Source organism: Idiotropiscis lumnitzeri, chromosome 6, assembly GCF_059441095.1.
Source record: "Idiotropiscis lumnitzeri isolate Australia: NSW breed Sydney's pygmy pipehorse chromosome 6, RoL_Ilum_1.0, whole genome shotgun sequence".
NCBI lineage: Eukaryota > Metazoa > Chordata > Actinopteri > Syngnathiformes > Syngnathidae > Idiotropiscis > Idiotropiscis lumnitzeri.
Window position 1 is genome coordinate 21,900,195 of NC_142396.1, and position 19,121 is coordinate 21,919,315.

General features: G+C 40.3%; 2 protein-coding genes across 2 annotated transcripts in view; one reads left to right on the forward strand and one right to left on the reverse strand.

Moving 5' to 3' along the window:
• LOC148335893 (NT-3 growth factor receptor-like) overlaps positions 1–9,389 on the forward strand; it is a 48,336-nt gene extending 38,947 nt beyond the window's left edge. The window contains exons 13-18 of the mRNA XM_088298592.1: positions 3,895–4,083; positions 5,483–5,613; positions 7,061–7,233; positions 8,250–8,493; positions 8,738–8,896; positions 9,204–9,389. Coding sequence (XP_088154718.1) covers positions 3,895–4,083; positions 5,483–5,613; positions 7,061–7,233; positions 8,250–8,493; positions 8,738–8,896; positions 9,204–9,389 — 1,082 coding nt within the window. The remainder of the gene's footprint in view (positions 1–3,894; positions 4,084–5,482; positions 5,614–7,060; positions 7,234–8,249; positions 8,494–8,737; positions 8,897–9,203) is intronic.
• Positions 9,390–11,852: 2,463 nt separating this feature from the next.
• Positions 11,853–13,187, reverse strand: LOC148335894 (general transcription factor II-I repeat domain-containing protein 2-like). Its single transcript, XM_088298984.1, has one exon. The coding sequence runs from the start codon at positions 13,185–13,187 to the stop codon at positions 11,853–11,855; it is 1,335 nt and encodes a 444-aa protein (XP_088155110.1).
• Positions 13,188–19,121: the final 5,934 nt, after the last annotated feature.

A 19,121-nucleotide genomic window follows, 5' to 3' on the forward strand; every position in this document is an offset into this window, starting at 1 on the left:
CCTGATTTGTGTGCGGCCAGTGTGGGTTCGGTTCCCACTCAGTGACGGCGTCTATGCCTGCCCTGTGACTGGCTGGCCACCAGTTCAGAGTGTGGTGGGACTTTCGCCCGTAGTCAGCTGGGATAGGCTCCAGCACCCTCCCGTGACCCTGTACAGCAGCTGCTCACACTTTTTCAGCATGCGAGCTACTTATAAAATGACCATGGCAAAATGATCTCCCTACTTTCCATCCATCCATCTTCTGGACCGCTTCTCCTCACTAGGATCGCGGGGGGTGCTGGAGCCTATCCCAGCTATCTTCGGGCAGTAGGCGGGGGACACTCTGAACTGGTTGCCAGCCAATTGCAGGGCACACAGAGACGAACAACCATCCGCGCTCACACTCATACGTAGGGGCAATTTAGAGTGTTCAATCGGCCTGCCATGCATGTTTTCGGAATGTGGGAGAAAACCGGAGTACCCAGAGGAAACCCACGCAAGCACGGGGAGAACATGCAAATTCCACACAGGATGGCCGGAGCCGGGATCAAACCCACGCCCGAAGCTGTCTCTCACTGTGAGGCCATCGTGCTAATCAGTCGGCCACCATGCCGCCCATCTACCTCTTATTAAAATGCAAATTTATATATATATATTCAAAAAAAAAAATATATATATATATATATATATATAATTTATATATATATAAATTATATATATATAAATTATATATAATTTATATATATATATATTTATATATATATTATATATATATATAAAAAGAGAGAGAGGGAGAGGATTTTTTTTGTGCAATGTATGTAGATGTAGCCAATCTCGGTGGCGGCTTTTGCTTTTCAAGTAAGTTGTCTGAAAAATGACTGCTGTCCTGACAACTGGCTTTTTAATTCATTCACCTTTCTCTTCCTTAGCTCGCCTTTCGCCGGAAAGTCGGTATTATATTTTCCACGAACAGTCCGAAAATCTCGCTCCACATTTCCCTTCTCTGGTATTGTGATGGAAGACTGGCAGATGAGGCAAACGCACTTCGAAAATGTCATCGTGAAAAACAACTCCTCCTCCTATTCCGTATTAAAGTGATACGTTTTTGTCTTCTTACTTGGTCCAGCACCCCCACACATGTTTATACCCCCCTTGAGTTCAAGAGAATAAAACGAGGGCTTAAAATTGGAGGTAACCAACTCGCTAGCTTGTTGTGCTGCACTTAGCACCATTGTTTGCGCATGCGTGGTGACCTATGTGTCACAAAAAAAAAAAATCAGGTGTCATCTGACTGGGTGCCCTGTATCAATCACATGACGGATAATGATAGGCTGACGTCTATTTTTTTAATGTCATGCGATACCCATACTACCTTTGCGTTCGACTGGTCGATCGCAATCAACGTAATGAGCACCCCAGCTGTACAGGATAAAGATTGCACAATGTAAATGTGTGCTCAGAGGTACCATGTGCTCATAAAAAGACGCACCCCTGTCAGTGTATGGTTACACAATTAACGAAGGAAAACCTAAAGACTGGTCGGCAGTTTGTAACATATACAAACAGTGTAAAGGCACAAAGCCCACACCCACAGCGACAATATGAAACTTTGCGTCTGGCAAAATAATCAACATTTTATTAGTTTAGTTTTTTGTGCGCTCTATAAAAAATGGCTTAGTTGCACCCCTACACCATTTTAACGAAACACTTCTGGTTGAACATTTCACCAAAATCTACCAAAGGTTCGAGTCATATGTAACAGCTCAACACCTAAAAAAGTTCTTCTGTAAGATCAATATGAAGTCGGCCATTTTGAAGTTTCATTCCAGGTTTGCCTCAGTTTTAACTCATATTTGATCATATTAGTCATGTCATGTCACGTCATTATCCACACCGCTTATCCTGTACAGGGTCACGGGAGGGTGCTGGAGCCTATCCCAGCTGATTACGGGCGAAAGGCGCACTACACCCTGAACTGGTCGCCAGCCAGTCACAGGGCAGACATATTAGTCATATTTTACTACTATTTACTAAATTTTAATCTGATATACTTAGTTTTCAAATTTTCCAATTTTAATTTGACAGTATCACAACGTGGCCAGGGCTGTGAGAGCCCTTTATAGTTGCTTGCAGTTCCAATTTTATTTATTTAAATACATTTTATGTCTTCTATACTAAATACGTATTTCATGACCAAACAACAAATAAAACCATAATTGAATCTTACTATTAATGTCATTCTAAGACAATGCTATATTGGAATATATATTTTGATATACTTTAAAATACATATTATTCTTTAAAACTATTTGTGATTAGTTTAATAAAAATTGTATGCATTAAATGTCCTAGTGGTATCGGTACTTGGTATCAGTAACAGTGACTCCTCAGGAGTTGTTTACTTTTACTCGCATCAGTCCGGAAAAAAAGTGGTATTTCACCTCACTATCCTCCACTATACTCAAAAAGAATGCCTTGAGTGCATCGTACTTGCCAACAGCTGGTGGACCTCACAAATGTAAGAATAGAAGAATGGTCAAAAATTCCCATAAACACAGTCCTAAACTTTGTGGACAGCTGTCCCAGAAAAGTTAACGCTGTGATAGCTGCAAGGGTGGTCATATTGACTCATTTGGCTTTGGAATGGCATGTCACGTAGAGCAAATTTATATGAGTCAAGGCAGGTGAGCGAATACTTTTGGAAATATATTGTCCATTTAAGACATTGAAGAACAAATTTGACCTTGTTGAAGTTTAAATATTTTGCATTGTGACTGGTCAAACTACACTGCCATGCCCCCACCTTTTGACTTCAGCAGAGACCAAAAAAAAATAATGTTGGCATTTCTTAAACTGCATCTCCAATGCAAATACTTCTTCGATTTTCAGTTGGCAGTTCAGTTCGGGTTTCAGTCTGTGCTTTCTGATCAATTGCCAAGTTGTACATGCCATGCTGTTATGCTACTTCATACTGTAGCTTTATTGACACCAGAACTCAGGGTTGCGCGATATGGCTGAAAACTATATCAGGAGGCATGTATGTTAGATCGGTCAATATCAAAGTATATATATATATATATATATATATATATATATATATATATATATATATATATACATAAAGTTTTATTTATTGGGACTGTATGTGAATTTAGGGGGATTCACCGGAGCACCTCATCCAAACAGTCACTCGAATCAAAGAGCGTGACCGGACACAGGGAAAAGGGCTGAATTCCGATTTGTTTTATTTTAAAATGTACAATGCACGCCGGCCTCCCTTGAGACGGAACACATGCGTGCTGGTGCTACGGGCCGTTTCGTCCAGTGCGTGTCCGCGGAGGGTGCTTGTTAGCGGCTTCACTACTACGTACGCCCGCCTCCCATGCGACGGAGGTCTCGTGTACTAGAGCTACGGGCCGTTTCGTCCCATGCGTGTGCAGGAGGGGGTGCTTGTTATCGGCTTAACTATTAAGCAAGCGTTTCCTCAAGTCGGCCGGTAAATCCACTTTAGCCACCCGTTTTTTTTTTGGTTTGTTTTGAGTCACGCTAGCTCAGCGGCGGATGCGTCAGCCTCGTGGTGTATTTCCTCAATGTGAGGGAGTTTGTGATGAGTAGGGCAGTGATAGGTCGAATTTTCTCAGTTTTTGTTTTTTTTTGGATCTGTAATTTATCGATACCATTTTCTATTGATATCACTCACTCAACTATCGCGATACATATAGATATCGAATTAACGTCACAGCCCTACTAGAACTGTCCAATAACAATAATAGTTGCTTCCATGCACAACCTGACAATTCTCGTAGGGCTCAAACAAATTTGAAAACTCTTTTTGTCATCTCTTTAAATCATAATGACAGATCAACCAAACGGCTTCCTTGAGAATAAATTTGATGACATGTTTTACTGTCCTAGGTCCAGCAGCCGTGATAAATGGTGAAGAAGACTCAACCAGCCCACTCCATCATGTAAATCATGGGATTACCAGCCCAAGTATATTGGCTGGTGGACTGGAGGCTGTGACTATTGGACTGAACAGGGTTCCCATAATTGAGAATCCTCAATACTTCAGACATGGACACAACTACAAGAAACCCACCACCTGTACGTATACGTAATTAAAACAACACATTGACAGGGATGCGTCCTTTTATGAGCACATGGTACATCTTGCAAGCACACATTTAGAATTCTGGTGTGCATATGCAGAAGAGGAGAACAGTATTGTCACGTTACGTGGAGTGAAGGTTGAGGAAGAGGAGGACCAAAACAAGCGGGGAAGCGATGCAGGGGTAACTTTAATGGCATTTAATAAAATAAATACAAAAGATCAAAACAAGTGAGAGCAACAAAACACAAAGACTTGGCTAAACTGAAAATAAAGTGGGACAGGCAGGAGGAAAACGGATGTGGACACTAACATGGCTATCTGACGAATAGATGTCACGGACAATGCATCGACAAGAATTATAAATAAAATATAAATAAAACAGGGAACTAAATAAAACAAACTGACGAGACAATGAGGAGCACCTGGACAACATGCAGAGGGTCGGAAGGACCTGAGTAAATGAGGCTTGAGTAAATGAACACAGGTGGACACAATAGACTTGACGAGACAGAAAACACAAGAATACAAGGCCAGAACCTGAAACTAAATACTAAACCAAAAACAACAATTACAGATCATGACAAGTATAAGTTTCCTGCATTCACAAATGCTTCTTGAATGTTGTGGAAAAAAAAGCAACGTAACAGTGATAACATGCCCCATCACAGTTTTTTTTTAGAAATGTGTTGCTGGCATCAAATTTCAAAATGAGCAAATATTAATTATTGCGTCTTTGTTATGCAGGTCTGAAAGTGCCAAAATTAAATAAATAAATAAACACACCACAAAATGTTTGATTATATAATACGAAATATCCGTCCCTCCCTAGGATCAGACCTAAAATAATAAAGAATGTTCTCATCAGCCACATTGTTATTCAGACTTCAATCACTTTCCATGTAACTGACCATTCGCACTTACTCCCTGAGCACTCCATACAATCCGTATAAATATGGCCCCACATTGTCCACTCATAAATAATGGAAAACATCCTGATCTCGGAAATGCATGTAGGAGCTTCATTTCAGGGGCTTGTAAACCACGCCCATGTGTGGACTTTCTGAATGGAGCGGTCCACATGTTGGCTGCAGCGTCATGTTAGTGGTGACTGAGCGCATTTGTGGCAACGAATGCTTCAAGTACAACAACTAAGTGTGCACCCTCGGTCGCACTACTGAAACTCTAAGGGGTAAGGGGTGAAACTGTAAGTTGTAGATTCAACTGGGAATCCCAAGATAAATGTAAGGTGTGTACATTGTCCCTGCCAGCATCATCGTGTGCGCTGAGAGTGAGAGCGGCACACAATTGCTCATACTGGAAATTTCAGAGGAACCTTGCATGTCGGTGTTGTATTTTTTGGTAATGACAAATACTTTTGTTTTTCTCTTTAAGATGTTGAGCATCTAAAACGGAGGGACATTATTTTGAAGAGGGAGCTTGGAGAAGGAGCTTTTGGCAAAGTCTTCTTGGCGGAATGTTACACTCTGTGTCCAAAAAAGGACAAAATGCTTGTCGCCGTAAAGGTGAGAGCGGTGGAGAGAGAGTCAAAGAGTGAAAGAGTATACACGTGCATTGGTTTGCATCTGTGTGTGTTGGTGTGTGGGGGTGCGTGTACGGGGGTGTGCATGTAAGTGTGCGTGTGTGAACGCGTGTATCTGCGTGTGTGTATTTATGTCTGTGGAGCACAGGAGGTACTCCCAACAGCTTGTTGCTGTGAATTCTTGCGCAAGAAATGCATTTTTTTATACACCCAGTGCCTGCTATACACATATCATTGCATATTGCTAATAATATGCTTGATTTTCGAGTTTCCGTAATTGACGAATAATACCTGGTCTTTTAACAAATCCATTTTATACAGCAGTCAGCTTAAAAAAATAACTTCATTTCAAAAGATTACTTCGGAAATAAAACCAATTCGATTAGAACATTTTAAATGTGTTATCCATCAGTATTGGCACTAGTGTCTGTGGTTTAAGTTTGTGATCCAGGAACTATTTTGTGCAGCACAATTAGCAGGACTTGTATAAGAAAAAACATTTTGGTACTCCCCATGGGTTGGAATACAAATAGCTTAGGGGACAGTTTATGACGCCATGTAAGGTTGGGCAGTATTACAATAACAGGTATCCCGCAGTCTCTAGAAATAGAAATGGTCTCATTTTCAACACAGTCATTAAAAAAAAAACTGCAAGTGCATAAGGATATAAATAATATTAAATGTAATTTTTTGATAGCGCATATGAATGTGTAGTTGTGTTTTTAACTTAATATTACTCCGTCTAAAAGTAATAGGAGCCTCTAATTTTACTGTTGCTCATGAATGACTATTTGTCACGTGACAGCCCATGGCCAATCGCGCAGCTCTCAACTAACGGAAATTGGTTCAACCCCAAAAATAATTACTGCATGTCTGATGACTGTCACAAACCAATGTGCGTTAAAATCGCTCCTAAAAAATTCAATGACTTAAGAGGAAAGAAAAGACGAGAGCGAGGTTATTTTGCCATAACCAAAAACTTGCCGTTAATCGTGTGAGAACGACAAGGATGAATTCTGCACCGGGTAAAGTGTGACATAACAGGTTCAATTACTGCGCTGTACCTTTTTACTTATTTATTTATTTTTATTGTATTATAATTGTGATTATTTGTTTTTTTTACCATTTTTTTTTTAATTTCTTTCAGCCAGTCAGGAGTTGGAAACAAAGCGTTTTGTTTCTTGTGTTTATAGCTTGTGATGGAGACTGGAACACAAAATTAAAATCATTAATTCTTTTATCTCAGATAGGTTAGTTTCGGTTGTTGGTTAACTGACATGTTTCGGCGGCAATCTTTCACCTTCTTCAGACTGACTCTAAAGAAGACATTTGAGTGATGAATGACAACAACACTACATTTCTTTCGATATACAGGGCACTTGATTTGACATATGATTTAAATACACAGTGCACTCTTTCTATCCCTCCAGACTCTGAAGGACCCCACTTTATCCGCCAGGAAAGATTTCCAACGGGAAGCGGAGCTGCTGACAAATCTCCAACATGAACATATTGTGAAATTTTATGGAGTATGTGTTGATGGAGATCCACTCATCATGGTCTTTGAGTACATGAAGCATGGAGATTTGAATAAATTTCTCAGGTGAGTGCCCTGTATAGACTATACTAACTCAACAGTGAATTAGTCAATCAATCATTCAGGAGATGTAGTCCCTTCCAGCATGTCCTGGGCCTCATGGGATGTGCCTGGGACAGTGAAGTCATTCAAAACATGCTTGAGCCACCTCATCTGGCACAACAATACTCTGTGGGGGGGACAGAAAGGTTTACATTTCAAACAGCAATGGCCAAGTGACCAAGATTGTCACCTGCTACCGTGGGGACCCTTGCTCAAGACAATCCGCCCCCAAGATCACCCGGCTGCGATCACACTCGGATACCTGCTCCCCTCTCTTAAGAAGACCCCTGCTCCAGTGTGTGTCACTCACAGTGTGTGTTTGCTGTGTCCACAGAAGTCAAATTTCATGTGTGTACATGACAAATAAAGATGGTGATGATTTAACAAGAAGACATTATTCACTACCACTTCTTATCTGACTGAAGTCATCCGCTGTTCTAGCAGCCCTTTGGATGTAGTGTATAGCTAGCTAAATGTTTCCACGAAAATATGATAGTGCAAGCCAAAATCCATTTATTATTGGTGACCCACCGCCGCAGAAGATCCATTTTATTCACCAGGGACCGCATATTAGCAATGAAATTGCTTACCAGAGATAACCATTGAGGAGTTAGCTTTAGCCCAGCCTTTAGACATCCTCGCCTTTGTTCATAATCCCACCGCTGCCTGTGCGGCCTTCCTAACCGGATTGTTAGCCACTGGTATCTTAGAGATCTTTGGAATGCGCTGTTGACTATTGATAAAGTACTCGCAATCACAAGCTCCAAAGGTTATTGCCGGTTTATGGCATTATCTCAGAACTGTTTTCCGGAAAAGACTTTAAATAACACACTAAATAACTAAAGACGTATACAATTTGGAACAGTTAGCCTTCCATTACACATGTGAAGACATATTAGTATTGTATGCCAGTAGTTATGGTTTACTGAATTGAGTAGATGTTTTCGAACTCGATTCTAACCATTTCACACTCTCCTTAGAGCCCATGGACCCGATGCTATGATTCTAGTGGATGGACTGCCACTGCCGACCAATGGGGAGTTGGGTCTGTCCCAGATGCTTCACATAGCCAGTCAAATTGCAGCAGGAATGATCTACCTTGCATCACAACACTTTGTGCACCGTGATTTGGCTACCAGAAACTGTCTGGTCGGGAATGCTCTCCAGGTGAAAATAGGAGACTTTGGCATGTCAAGAGACATTTACAGCACCGATTATTATCGGGTAAGGTCATACATATTTGCTTCATCGAACAAACTACTGTCATTTATTCATATATTAGATGCACAGTTCACCCTACTGATTTTATTACTGCACGGTACACGTTCAATTGAAGGCTAGTATTTTTTTTTAGATGATGCTCTTAAAATAATTGTTTTTTATGGTTGATCGAGTGGGATGTTTTAACCAGGGTACCCTTGTAACTACGTCACACAATTTAAAAAACTATGCATATTTGTGTGGTCAGGTGGGAGGTCACACAATGCTGCCTATTCGCTGGATGCCTCCAGAAAGCATCATGTACAGGAAGTTTACCACAGAGACTGATGTGTGGAGTTTTGGCGTTGTGCTCTGGGAAATCTTCACCAATGGCAAACAGCCCTGGTTCCAGCTGGCCAATAACGAGGTACCCTTTCACCAATATTTAAATGTAATTGAGAACGTTTACATTTTCCGGGCAACCAGTTTTTGCCCAAAATGTTGAAGGATTCTAGAACTCAAAAAAAGTGTGCCGATTACCCAATAGTTTTTTTCCATTTATTTATTATTTTTTTTAATTTTCATTTTGTTTGCAGAAACTGTATGTAATATCATAGGGTTTATGTGTGTAATTATATCTTCATCTTTTTATATGTAGAGTAAGAGTGAAGACAAAAGCAATTCATGACTATGTTGTGTGTTATAATTTACCATTGTTGTCATCCTTCTTCCAGGTGATTGAATGCATAACTCAGGGCAGGGTACTTGAGCGCCCAAGGCTTTGTCCCAAAGAAGTCTATGACATCATGCTAGGCTGCTGGCAGCGAGAACCACATCAGCGCCTTAACATGAAGGACATTCAGAAGACTCTATTATCTCTGATGAAAACTGCACCAGTCTATCTTGACATCGTGGGTTAGAAACAGACCACATAAAGCGGAACGGAATGTAAATTAAGCTCAAGTAGACAATCAGTGTAGTTGAATTAAATACATGACTCTAATCAACATGGTCCAACAGCAAAGTTCCTGGGGTTGACCACCTCTTTAAGGGTCAGTTAAGTCATGGTGGCATATCATGCTGTATAATCACTTGGAGATGTTAGTATGAACTGTATCTGTTAATCAGTGCTGGAATGCAGCTCTCTGGACTCCAATTAGAAAACTACCGTAGTTGATTATTTATAATAATAATACAATGCAGCTTTATTTATATCGCACATTTCACAATAGCTGGAGCTATAAGATATAGAGTGAACATGTTCCCTCAGGACACCACTGTGTGTATGTAGTTACTTAATATTAATGTTTAAAGTTGTAAGTATGCCTCTATGATTCTTTGTGCCCATATTGAAATTGAAATTGACACAATTTGATCTATTCTCTCAGTAGTAACTTCAAGGGTTGAAAGATTAGTAAAACATTAATTTGGCATGAAAATTTTGTATCACTATTGTTTTGTCAAGATGACACTCTTACGGTGGCCGAGAAAGGTCACAACAATTGCAAACTCAACAACACAACAATATTGAACCTCGGCACGGCGGCTAAGACCACAAAATGACAACATTGAACTACAGTGCTATTGCAAAAGCCACAACATAAGTGACCGAAAGTTGTTGTTTGATTGATGGAGCTTGTGTTACTGTAGTAATGTCAGAAATTATTTATGCTGTGTTTTTGAAATTGTTTATTTGTGCTGTTCCCGTGGTTTGTCCTTGTGTACGACGGGTTCAACTTGAACGAGAAGACAGTGTCACTCTCCAGCCATGTATTAAACATTGCCAATCTTGAGTTAATATCAAGATAAAATTAGGTTGAAGCGCTGAATTGTGGTTTTGATAAGCGAAGTTGGAAAAATTAGCTGAAGTAAAAACTGTCATTTAACTGTCCTCAGAAGACACAAGGTCAGATGTTCACTTAGTTATCTCATTTTTTATTGTTAGAACGCGGCTACTGTTGGCCGGAGCAACCCATTCTGTCATCATTACACACGGATCTCCCTCTCTCTCTCTTCTCCATCTGCTTCTTTCCTTCTCGCACGCCCCTCCTGTCCAATTCATAACTGTTTATGTTTTAATTTTTGTTCTAATTACCCGCTAATTTAAATTACACCCTATGGAAAGCGCTTTGTTACAGCTCCAGCTGTTGTGAAATGCGCTATAAAAATAAAGTTGTACAGTATTGTATTGTATTCTTAATATCCTGTGGATGATAATATCATGTGCACGCAAGGTTTTAATAATACAATTGTTCTGGTTTACATGACAATTGTGGCGGGCCGTGCATTTCACACGTAGGCCTTCACTGAAGTCCTCCTTAGTCCTACTTGAATAAATCCCCCTCATGTCAACATCATTTATGACACCACGGCTGGACAAATAATAAACAGAAACTCACTTACACATTACTGACTGAGTGTTGGACAACCTAGCTTCTCTTGAAAGGTCCGTCTTAAAAATAGCCTCGCAAGTGTATCCGCACTCTTCGGCCATTGTGGCAATAATATAGTTTAGATTTTCAAGCGGTCGCCTGTTCCGACTTCCGGGTGTGTTGATTCAGCATAGCACTGCCGCCTCGCGAGTGAGTATCTAGTCACAAATCGCGTTCATCACCTTGAGCGTAAGGCCAGCGAGAAGGTGCACTGTAACCAACTTGTGATTTTATTGGCTATTGCAACTGTCTATCTACTCTGAAAGCCCTTTTTTTGCAGAACAGATGCCCGCTCAATTGTATCTGAAGGCCTTGGACGAATAGTGTGTGTGACTGGTATTGTGAAATCTGCCTGGCAACACGAGCTAGCTGAATTCTGATTGGATAAAAACGCTCACTAAAAAGATAACACCAGGATATAATATCACATCAATGTGAAGAATATAATCATGATTTATTGATTACCGTATTTTCCGGGCCATAGGGCGCTCTTTAAAGTCCCTAATCTTCCCCAAAACAAACAAAGCGCCTTGTAAAGCGATGCGCCCATTATATGGACTAAGCATCACTCTCGCGACCATCACACCTTTTACGCATTGGGCTGTCCGGAGTGCATATTAGCACACCCTGCTGGACAAAGTCTGAGTCATCTATGCTTCCAATTGACCGTGACTTATACATTATGTGACTAAATCTCTCTAAACAGCCATGTAATTGGCTAAGGCTGAGTGGCTCCCAAGAATCCATTGCTATAATCAAACACTGATGCAGATGTTCATCTGTCAATCTTGATCTCATTGGAGTTTACAGCAGTTTCATGCGTGAAATGGTTTGCTCGCAGATATACGTGCTGCCAAAAAGTGTTGACATCTTCATTGCGTGTTTTCTGATGTTAGGGAACCTGTCGTTTGGGAGGGCGGCATAGAAGTCAATGAGACTGTTGGGCTTGAATCAGTCTTTCAGAACATCACAGTTCTGTAACTCGGCCAACTCAAACTGATAAGAAGGCTGGGCTTCATCAATGTCCGCAACAAATGGGTTCTGGAAAAGACGGATTTCTTTTGCATGAACATGTAGTTCACGTAATCGCACACCGAACTCCGCCTTCAGCATTTCCAATGCTTCCAGACACTTTTCAGCTGAAAACGGGACCGCTGGTTTCTCTGCAGAGAGGTTTTGTGTAGCAGGGAGATGGATGAAGCTGTGCTTTTTCACTTGTCCCAAAAGCAGCTCTAGTTTCACCTCAAATGCTTTTATGTGGGAATACATGTCGCAAATGAGTTTCCCCTGGCCTTGTAGTTGCAAGTTAAAGCTGTTCAACATTTCTGTCATGTCTGTTAAAAATGTGAGGTGCCATTTCCATTCTGGGTCCATCAGCTCTGGCACCGTTTTGTTTTGTGAATGAAGAAATGCGTTAATTTCAGGTAGCAGCTCGTAAAAACGCCTCAAAACTCTGCCCCGGCTCAACCATCGGACCTCTGTGTAGTACAGCACATCTCCGAGCGCAAATTCCAATTCAGACAGGAATTCTTGGAACTGCCTGTGTTTAAGTCCCTTTGCTCTGATGAAGTTTATGCATGACACCACAACCTTCATGACAGAATCCCACGTCAACACTTTGCAGCACAGTGCTTGCTGGTGAATTAGGCAGTGGACTTGTAGCAGGGCGGTAAGACCCCGTTCTTCCATCTCCCGGTTCATGCGTCCTATTAGACCCCGAGACATGCCCACCATACTAGGAGCCCCGTCAGTTGTGATGCTGGCCAGCTTTGACCAGTCCAGGTCCAACTCTTCCATGGTTTGGTACACTTTGCCAAAAATATCCTCCCCCGTCGTAGTCCCTTTCAGACTTTGGAGTGCTGCCAGCTCCTCGCACATCTCAAAGTTTGCACTAACTCCACGAATAAAAATGAGCAGCTGCGCGGTGTCCTGCACGTCTGTGCTCTCATCCAGTGCTAATGAAAAAAATTCAAATTCTTTTGTCTTCTGCTGCAGCTGGGCATATACATTACCCCCGATTTCTTCAATGCGTTTGGTGATTGTACTCGCTGATAGACTCACGGCATTAAAGACATCTTTCTTCTCGGGACACACCTCCTCCGCGACAGCGTTCATGCATTTCTTGACAAACTCTCCATCAGTGAAAGGTTTACCACTGCTTGCTATCAGTTGAGCAACCCGAAAGCTGGCCCGAACAGATGACTGATTCAGCTGAGCTTGGCGTACAAATGTATTCTGCTGAGCTAACAGTCCACTTTTTAGCTTTGAGAGTTTGTCTGCTCGCATTTGGCCTTGCAAGCTATCATACTTGTCTTGGTGTCGGGATTCATAGTGTCGCTGCAGATTGTATTCTTTGAATACCGCCACCGCCTCTTGACAGATGAGTCAGACAGCCTTTTCTTTGCATTGAACAAAAAAATTATCGTTTGTCCACTGCAGGTTAAATGCCCTGCATTCTGAATCAATTTTTCTCTTACCTAATCTTTTCGCCATCATTCCGCTCTCTCTTTGAGAGGGGCGGGTTTAGGATTTTTTTTCTGGGGGTAGCCAGATAGGGGCACAGACTGCAGAAGGTTGGAACAGAATGTCACGTTATATGCGTGTATAAAATAGTTACTAATAGTTAATAATGAAAATAGTTCATAACTAAGGAACATTTTATTGCAAAAGTCCCACTTTATTATCAAACACACGTATATGAAAAAAAAAATCAAAATGCTTTCTGGTATTGTTCAGGGGGCCGGACCAAATGTGGAGGCGGGCCGTATCCGGCCCGCGGGCCGTAGTTTGGGGACCACTGCCTTAGGGGATTGAATCTTGGTAAGTAAGTGATTAGTGAAGTAAGTGATTGCAGAACAGCAACGTGATGTGTTTTTATATATCCTACTCAGTATTATTTCCCATTGCAATAACTATTCTCTTATTTATCTAATTTATAAAATTATCTGAATTAATGTTGTATTGCACTGGAGAGGGGAGCTCTCTAATCTCGTTGCACACTTGAGTACAATGACAATAAAGGGATTTCTGATTCTGATTCTGATTGAGTCCTGGTGAGCTGGCATCAGCTAGCGCGAGCAGCTGAGCTAGCGCGAGCAGCTGAGCTAGCGCGAGCAGCTGAGCTAGCGCGAGCAGCTGAGCTAGCGCGAGCAGCTGAGCTAGCGCGAGCAGCTGAGCTAGCGCCTTGTAGTGCGGCCTGACCTAGCGTGAGCGCTCGCAGCTGAGCTAGCGCCTTGTAGTGCGGCGCACCTAGTATATGCATTAAATACGGAAATAGCACCCTCAACTGGTGTTGCGCCCTTTTACGCAGCGCGTCTTATGGCCGTAAAAATATGGTATGTCAGGCCAGCAGAGAAGGCCTTGACGGCCCACAACTGGTTAAGGTTGACATTACTATTGCAGCTTTGCGTCTTTTCCCATCCAGCGGGAGTTTCGGTCATTTCCGTTGTGTTGTAGCTTTTGCAATAGCGCTGTGGTTCAATGTTGTTGTGTTGTGGCTTCTGCAATTGTTGTGACCTTTTTCGTCCACTGTACACTCTCCTTGACAAAGCTAATCATTTAACATGCTTTGGACTCAGACGTCATCGAATCGAATCATGACAAACGCTTCCAGACTTAACATTGGGTGGTGCCTACCTGAATGACTTTCACTCAAGTGATGGAACAAAGTGCTTCTTCCTGCATTCTGCTGTATTGTTCAACAGTTGAGTTTGAAGTGTAACGAAGTAATATCATTTCCATATTCCACACAGTATTGCTGGAATACAGTAGCCATATAAACTCTGACCAATTTGAGCACTCATTATTTATTGTATTTACCGTACATGATCCTTCGGCGTTACATTACGGTATCCTTTTCTTGGTATTGCCTGTTTCTTTTTTTTTTTAAATATTTTTTTTTTTTTGTGCATTTTTTAAATCCAATGTCTTTTGGTCATGTGTTTTTTTATACTGTACATTTTGGATGCTTTGGACACCTTCATGGCTAAAAATATATATGAACTAAAACCAGCTGTTGAATCATCAGACATAAATATTTAACTAATTTGGGGGATTTAAACCTTTGAAATTAATTATATGAATTAATTAATATTTAAACTTTTGATTAATTATTTTTACTATAAAAGGTTATTGAAAAAGAACAACAACAACAAATTATGTAATTATTTTATTCTTTTATTTTATGTGTCATAGATTCTCAAACCTGATTAACATCAGAGCCTCAACAGCCATAAAACCCAACACATGTCAATATGGAGTCAGCCAAGAATGAGAACCTGGTTGACTCGGAATACAGTAAAAATGTCAACACCTCTTCATTACATTAAAAATAATTTCTGTCTATCCATCCATCCATTATCTGTACCGCTTCTTCTTACAAGGGTCGCGGCGGGTGCTGCAGCCGATCCCAGCTATCTTTGGGCAGCCGGCGGGGTAATAATTACTGTTTATTTTTTTTTTCTTTATACTTTTGATTAGGGCAGAATTTTATTAAGGGATTTGAGCATCTTGGAAAGAAAAGAAAGAAATCTGTCATCGAGCAGTAGGCGGGGGTTCACCCTGAACTGGTTTCCAGCCAATCAATCACATGGCACACAAAGATGAACAACCATCCACACTCACATCACAGGTAAGGGCAATTCAGAATGTTCACTTCCCCTACCATGCATGCCTTTGAAATATGGGAGGACACCGGAGTACCTGGAGGAAACCCACACGGGGACGGAGAGAACATACAAAGTCCACACAGGAGGGCCAGATTTGGACGATACAGCCTCTGCGCAGTGAGGTAGATGTGCTAACCAAAATGATACTTGATCAATGATTCGATCAGAAGATGGAGCTATATTTTGATTTAAAAAAAAAAAAAACGTATTCAGTTGACCTTTGCCATTGCAAAAATGCATTGGAAAAAAAAATAACCCAAAAGCATCTTCCGAAAAAATACACGGGTATATATCATATATAACATGGAAAGTTTACACGCTTACAATAACTTCCTCTTTGACATTAATGAAAAAAAATTCTGAACTGATTTTTATGCTCATGTTAATAGCTGTTTTTGTATTCTTCTGTGAAATTTTTTGAGTCTTCTTCTGGGAGGACGACCGTTTGATGAAGATGCTTCTGAGTCAGGACATTAAGAATACAGACTTGTACAAGATGACGTGATTGGGGAAATGGAGAGAACAATATTGCAATCTACCCACTTTTTGTATACTTGAACTGTTTATGATTCTCATTTTTAAATGAAATTTTTCTCACATACGAGCTGAGTTTGTGCAGCAGACATTTGCGGTTGATATCTACTTCTTATAGAGAATTATTAATTAATGACTCATATGGAAAATGTTTTATTGGTAAAGGAAAGTGTTGATGCCTTTGTATTTTTTTTTTTCATTTTGTCTTTCTCTGATTTGTCTCTCCTTATCAGAAGCCTCATTCGGTTAAGAATAAAATATGGAAAAAATGGGATAATGATATTTGGCTGCAGGTATTACAATTTTAAGGAACTGTTTTCATGGTGACATTGTACACTCTGAAGAAGATACTAATGGGCAATATTATATTTTGATAATCAATAATTATGATGCTGTTATCCTTTGAGTTAAATTGTATATGTACAACTTAGTTTGATCATGAGATGCTACTTGATATTTTAGAATTCTAATTATTACACTGACGATTGAAAGACCCCAATGCAAGGAGGGGACTTAAATGTTGCTTTAGATTAGGGGTCCTCAACCCTGTTCCTCGAGGGCCAGTGTCCTGCCTGTTTTCCATCTGACTTTTGCAAGACACCTGATTCAAATGATCAGATAATCAGCAAAATCTGAAGAAGCTAGATAACAAACCTGAGAATAAGTAAGTAAGTCAGAATGTCTGACCTGGCCCTGCCTGTCTCAAGTGATTATCGAATCAGAGGACATGTTCGCACCTTCAACGTAAGGTCTGCGAGAAGCCTCACTGTAACCAACTCGTGATCTGATTGGCTATCGCAACTGTCTATCACCTGTGAGAGCCATTGACTCAAACATAACACGCTTGCAGGGAAAAATCTGAAGGCTCGGTGGAAAAGAACGTGATGCTGTATTATGAAATCTGGCTGGCAACACAATATAGCTAAATTCTGACTGGATAAAAACACTCACTTAAAATACAATACAATACAAAACAAATGTATTTATACAGTACATTTCACAACAGCTGAAGCTGAAACAAAGTGCTTTGCATATGGTGTAAAAAAAAAAAAAAGATCAGAGAAGGCCTTGAATGTCCACCACTGCTCAGATGGCAAAAAGTATTTTAAAAATTGAGTCTTTTCTTGATGTCATCAACATTTATACAATGGTCCAGTCTTTCGTCCTTTTGGGAAACAATCTGCCAACATCGGCGCTTATCTGGGAGTGTCTCCTTTTCGGTTTTTGAGAGATTACATCCCTGAAGAAAAAGCACTGATCAGCACGGTTGTGTTTTTGTGCTGTTACCAGAAAAAAACAGCAGAAAAAGCAAAACAAAATAGCCAATATTCGAACAACCAAACCTTGCTGTCACATGCTTTGACTCAGTTCGTAGGGCGGGTTACACAATGACAAAGGTCTCGGCTGTTCGGGTCTTGCTTTGTTTGTGTCACTGGTCTTGCTGGTCAGGTGACACCAGCAAGACCTACACCAAAACACAAAAAAACCATGCTGGACTTTTTTTTTTTTTTTTAGGAGGGAAGTCATTCCATTGCAAACTGTGACCTAAGTATTTGATCTTCACTGAAATGATAGATGCAAATTACACTCCTCTCACTTCCTCCATCCGTCTCATTGGTCTTGTTTTGCTTAAAGCTTGCATGCCACTGAACGGCGACAGTTTCCAAGTGTTTACGAGTGTAGTGAATGTTTATTCATTAATTATTTTTTTTTTTTTTGTCATCGTTTCGTCAAGAACATGTTCAAAATTTCTTGGATCCAAGAAGATTTGTGGGCGAATGTCTTGCAACCTTTGTGACCTTGTACAAACCCTGACGGAAAAAAAAAAATCTTTGCCTTTTATTCATTTATTAATTTCCCAAACCGCTTCATAATTGTAAACACGCACCATTCATGAGTACAACTACAGGGCGAACAAGAATTTAAGAAGAAACATCTTTAGAATATCTCTTGTCTGACGCCATGAACAAAGTGAACGAACAAAAATGAAAAAGAAGAGAAGATGATGAAATGAGTGAGAGGAGAAGAAACACACAAATTAAAAAGATTTCTATATACTAATATACTAAAGTGTGTTCTGACCATTTGGTGAAGGTAAGTATTATTCGAAGTTTGTTAAAATGCATTTTACTGTAAAGTAACCATGATATGAATGTTGGTAGTTAAAAAACGTACCTGTCTGTTAAATGATATGACGAAATCCACTTAATATCGCACATTGTTCTACAATTTAAACATCATTTTTAGTTTCAACAATCTTTTAATCCAGTTGATTAAAAATAAATAAATGAAAAATTAACTGAGTATAACAGAGTTGCTGTATACAAGTATACATCTCAAAAAGTATAAATTGGACATCATCCAACTTTTTAAGTTCCCTAAAACCTTAACTTTTTAGTTAATTCCAAAAAAGTGAGCCAATGAAAAAAAAAAAGTTCTGCTAACTTCTGGTTCTGGTTCACAGTAAACCTGATTCCAATGATTAGATCTCTGTGGAAGCCTTTACTTCCCTGATAATTTAAATCAGATGTCTTTGAGGAGGAAAACAACTAAAACATACATGATAGCAGTCCTTGAGGACCACCGGGCCTTGAGGACTGGCTTCGGACACCCCTTATAACTGCAATATAAACATGTCCAGAATTGCACCAGTCTTCTGTTACAATATCAATTATGTTGGTCAGAAGGGAACTCCAGTGATTGCTTTGGTTAATTGGTCTTTAACTGCTTAGTCCCACAGGTCGGTTCACCAAACAGCTTCGCTTTCAATTGGCGCCATGTGTCCATATCCAGTTCAAGGCAGTGGAGAAAAAGGAGTGACCAGCATGACTTCCTTCATCTGACGAAGCAGACTGTGAAAGCTTGAGTCAAATAAACCAGTTAGTCTCAAAGGTGCGACCTCTTCTTATTCATTCCCAAAAATATAGGCCAACTACAAATCAGTGAGTCACTGGCGCAGACCGCTACTTTTTTTTTTTTTTAGGGCTGGGCGATAATGTAATTTTAATATCTATAATGA

Coding starts and splice junctions, on each gene's coding strand:
- LOC148335894 (XM_088298984.1), bottom strand. CDS start 13,187: ATGCGAGCAGACAAACTCTCAAAGCTAAAAAGTGGACTGTTAGCTCAG.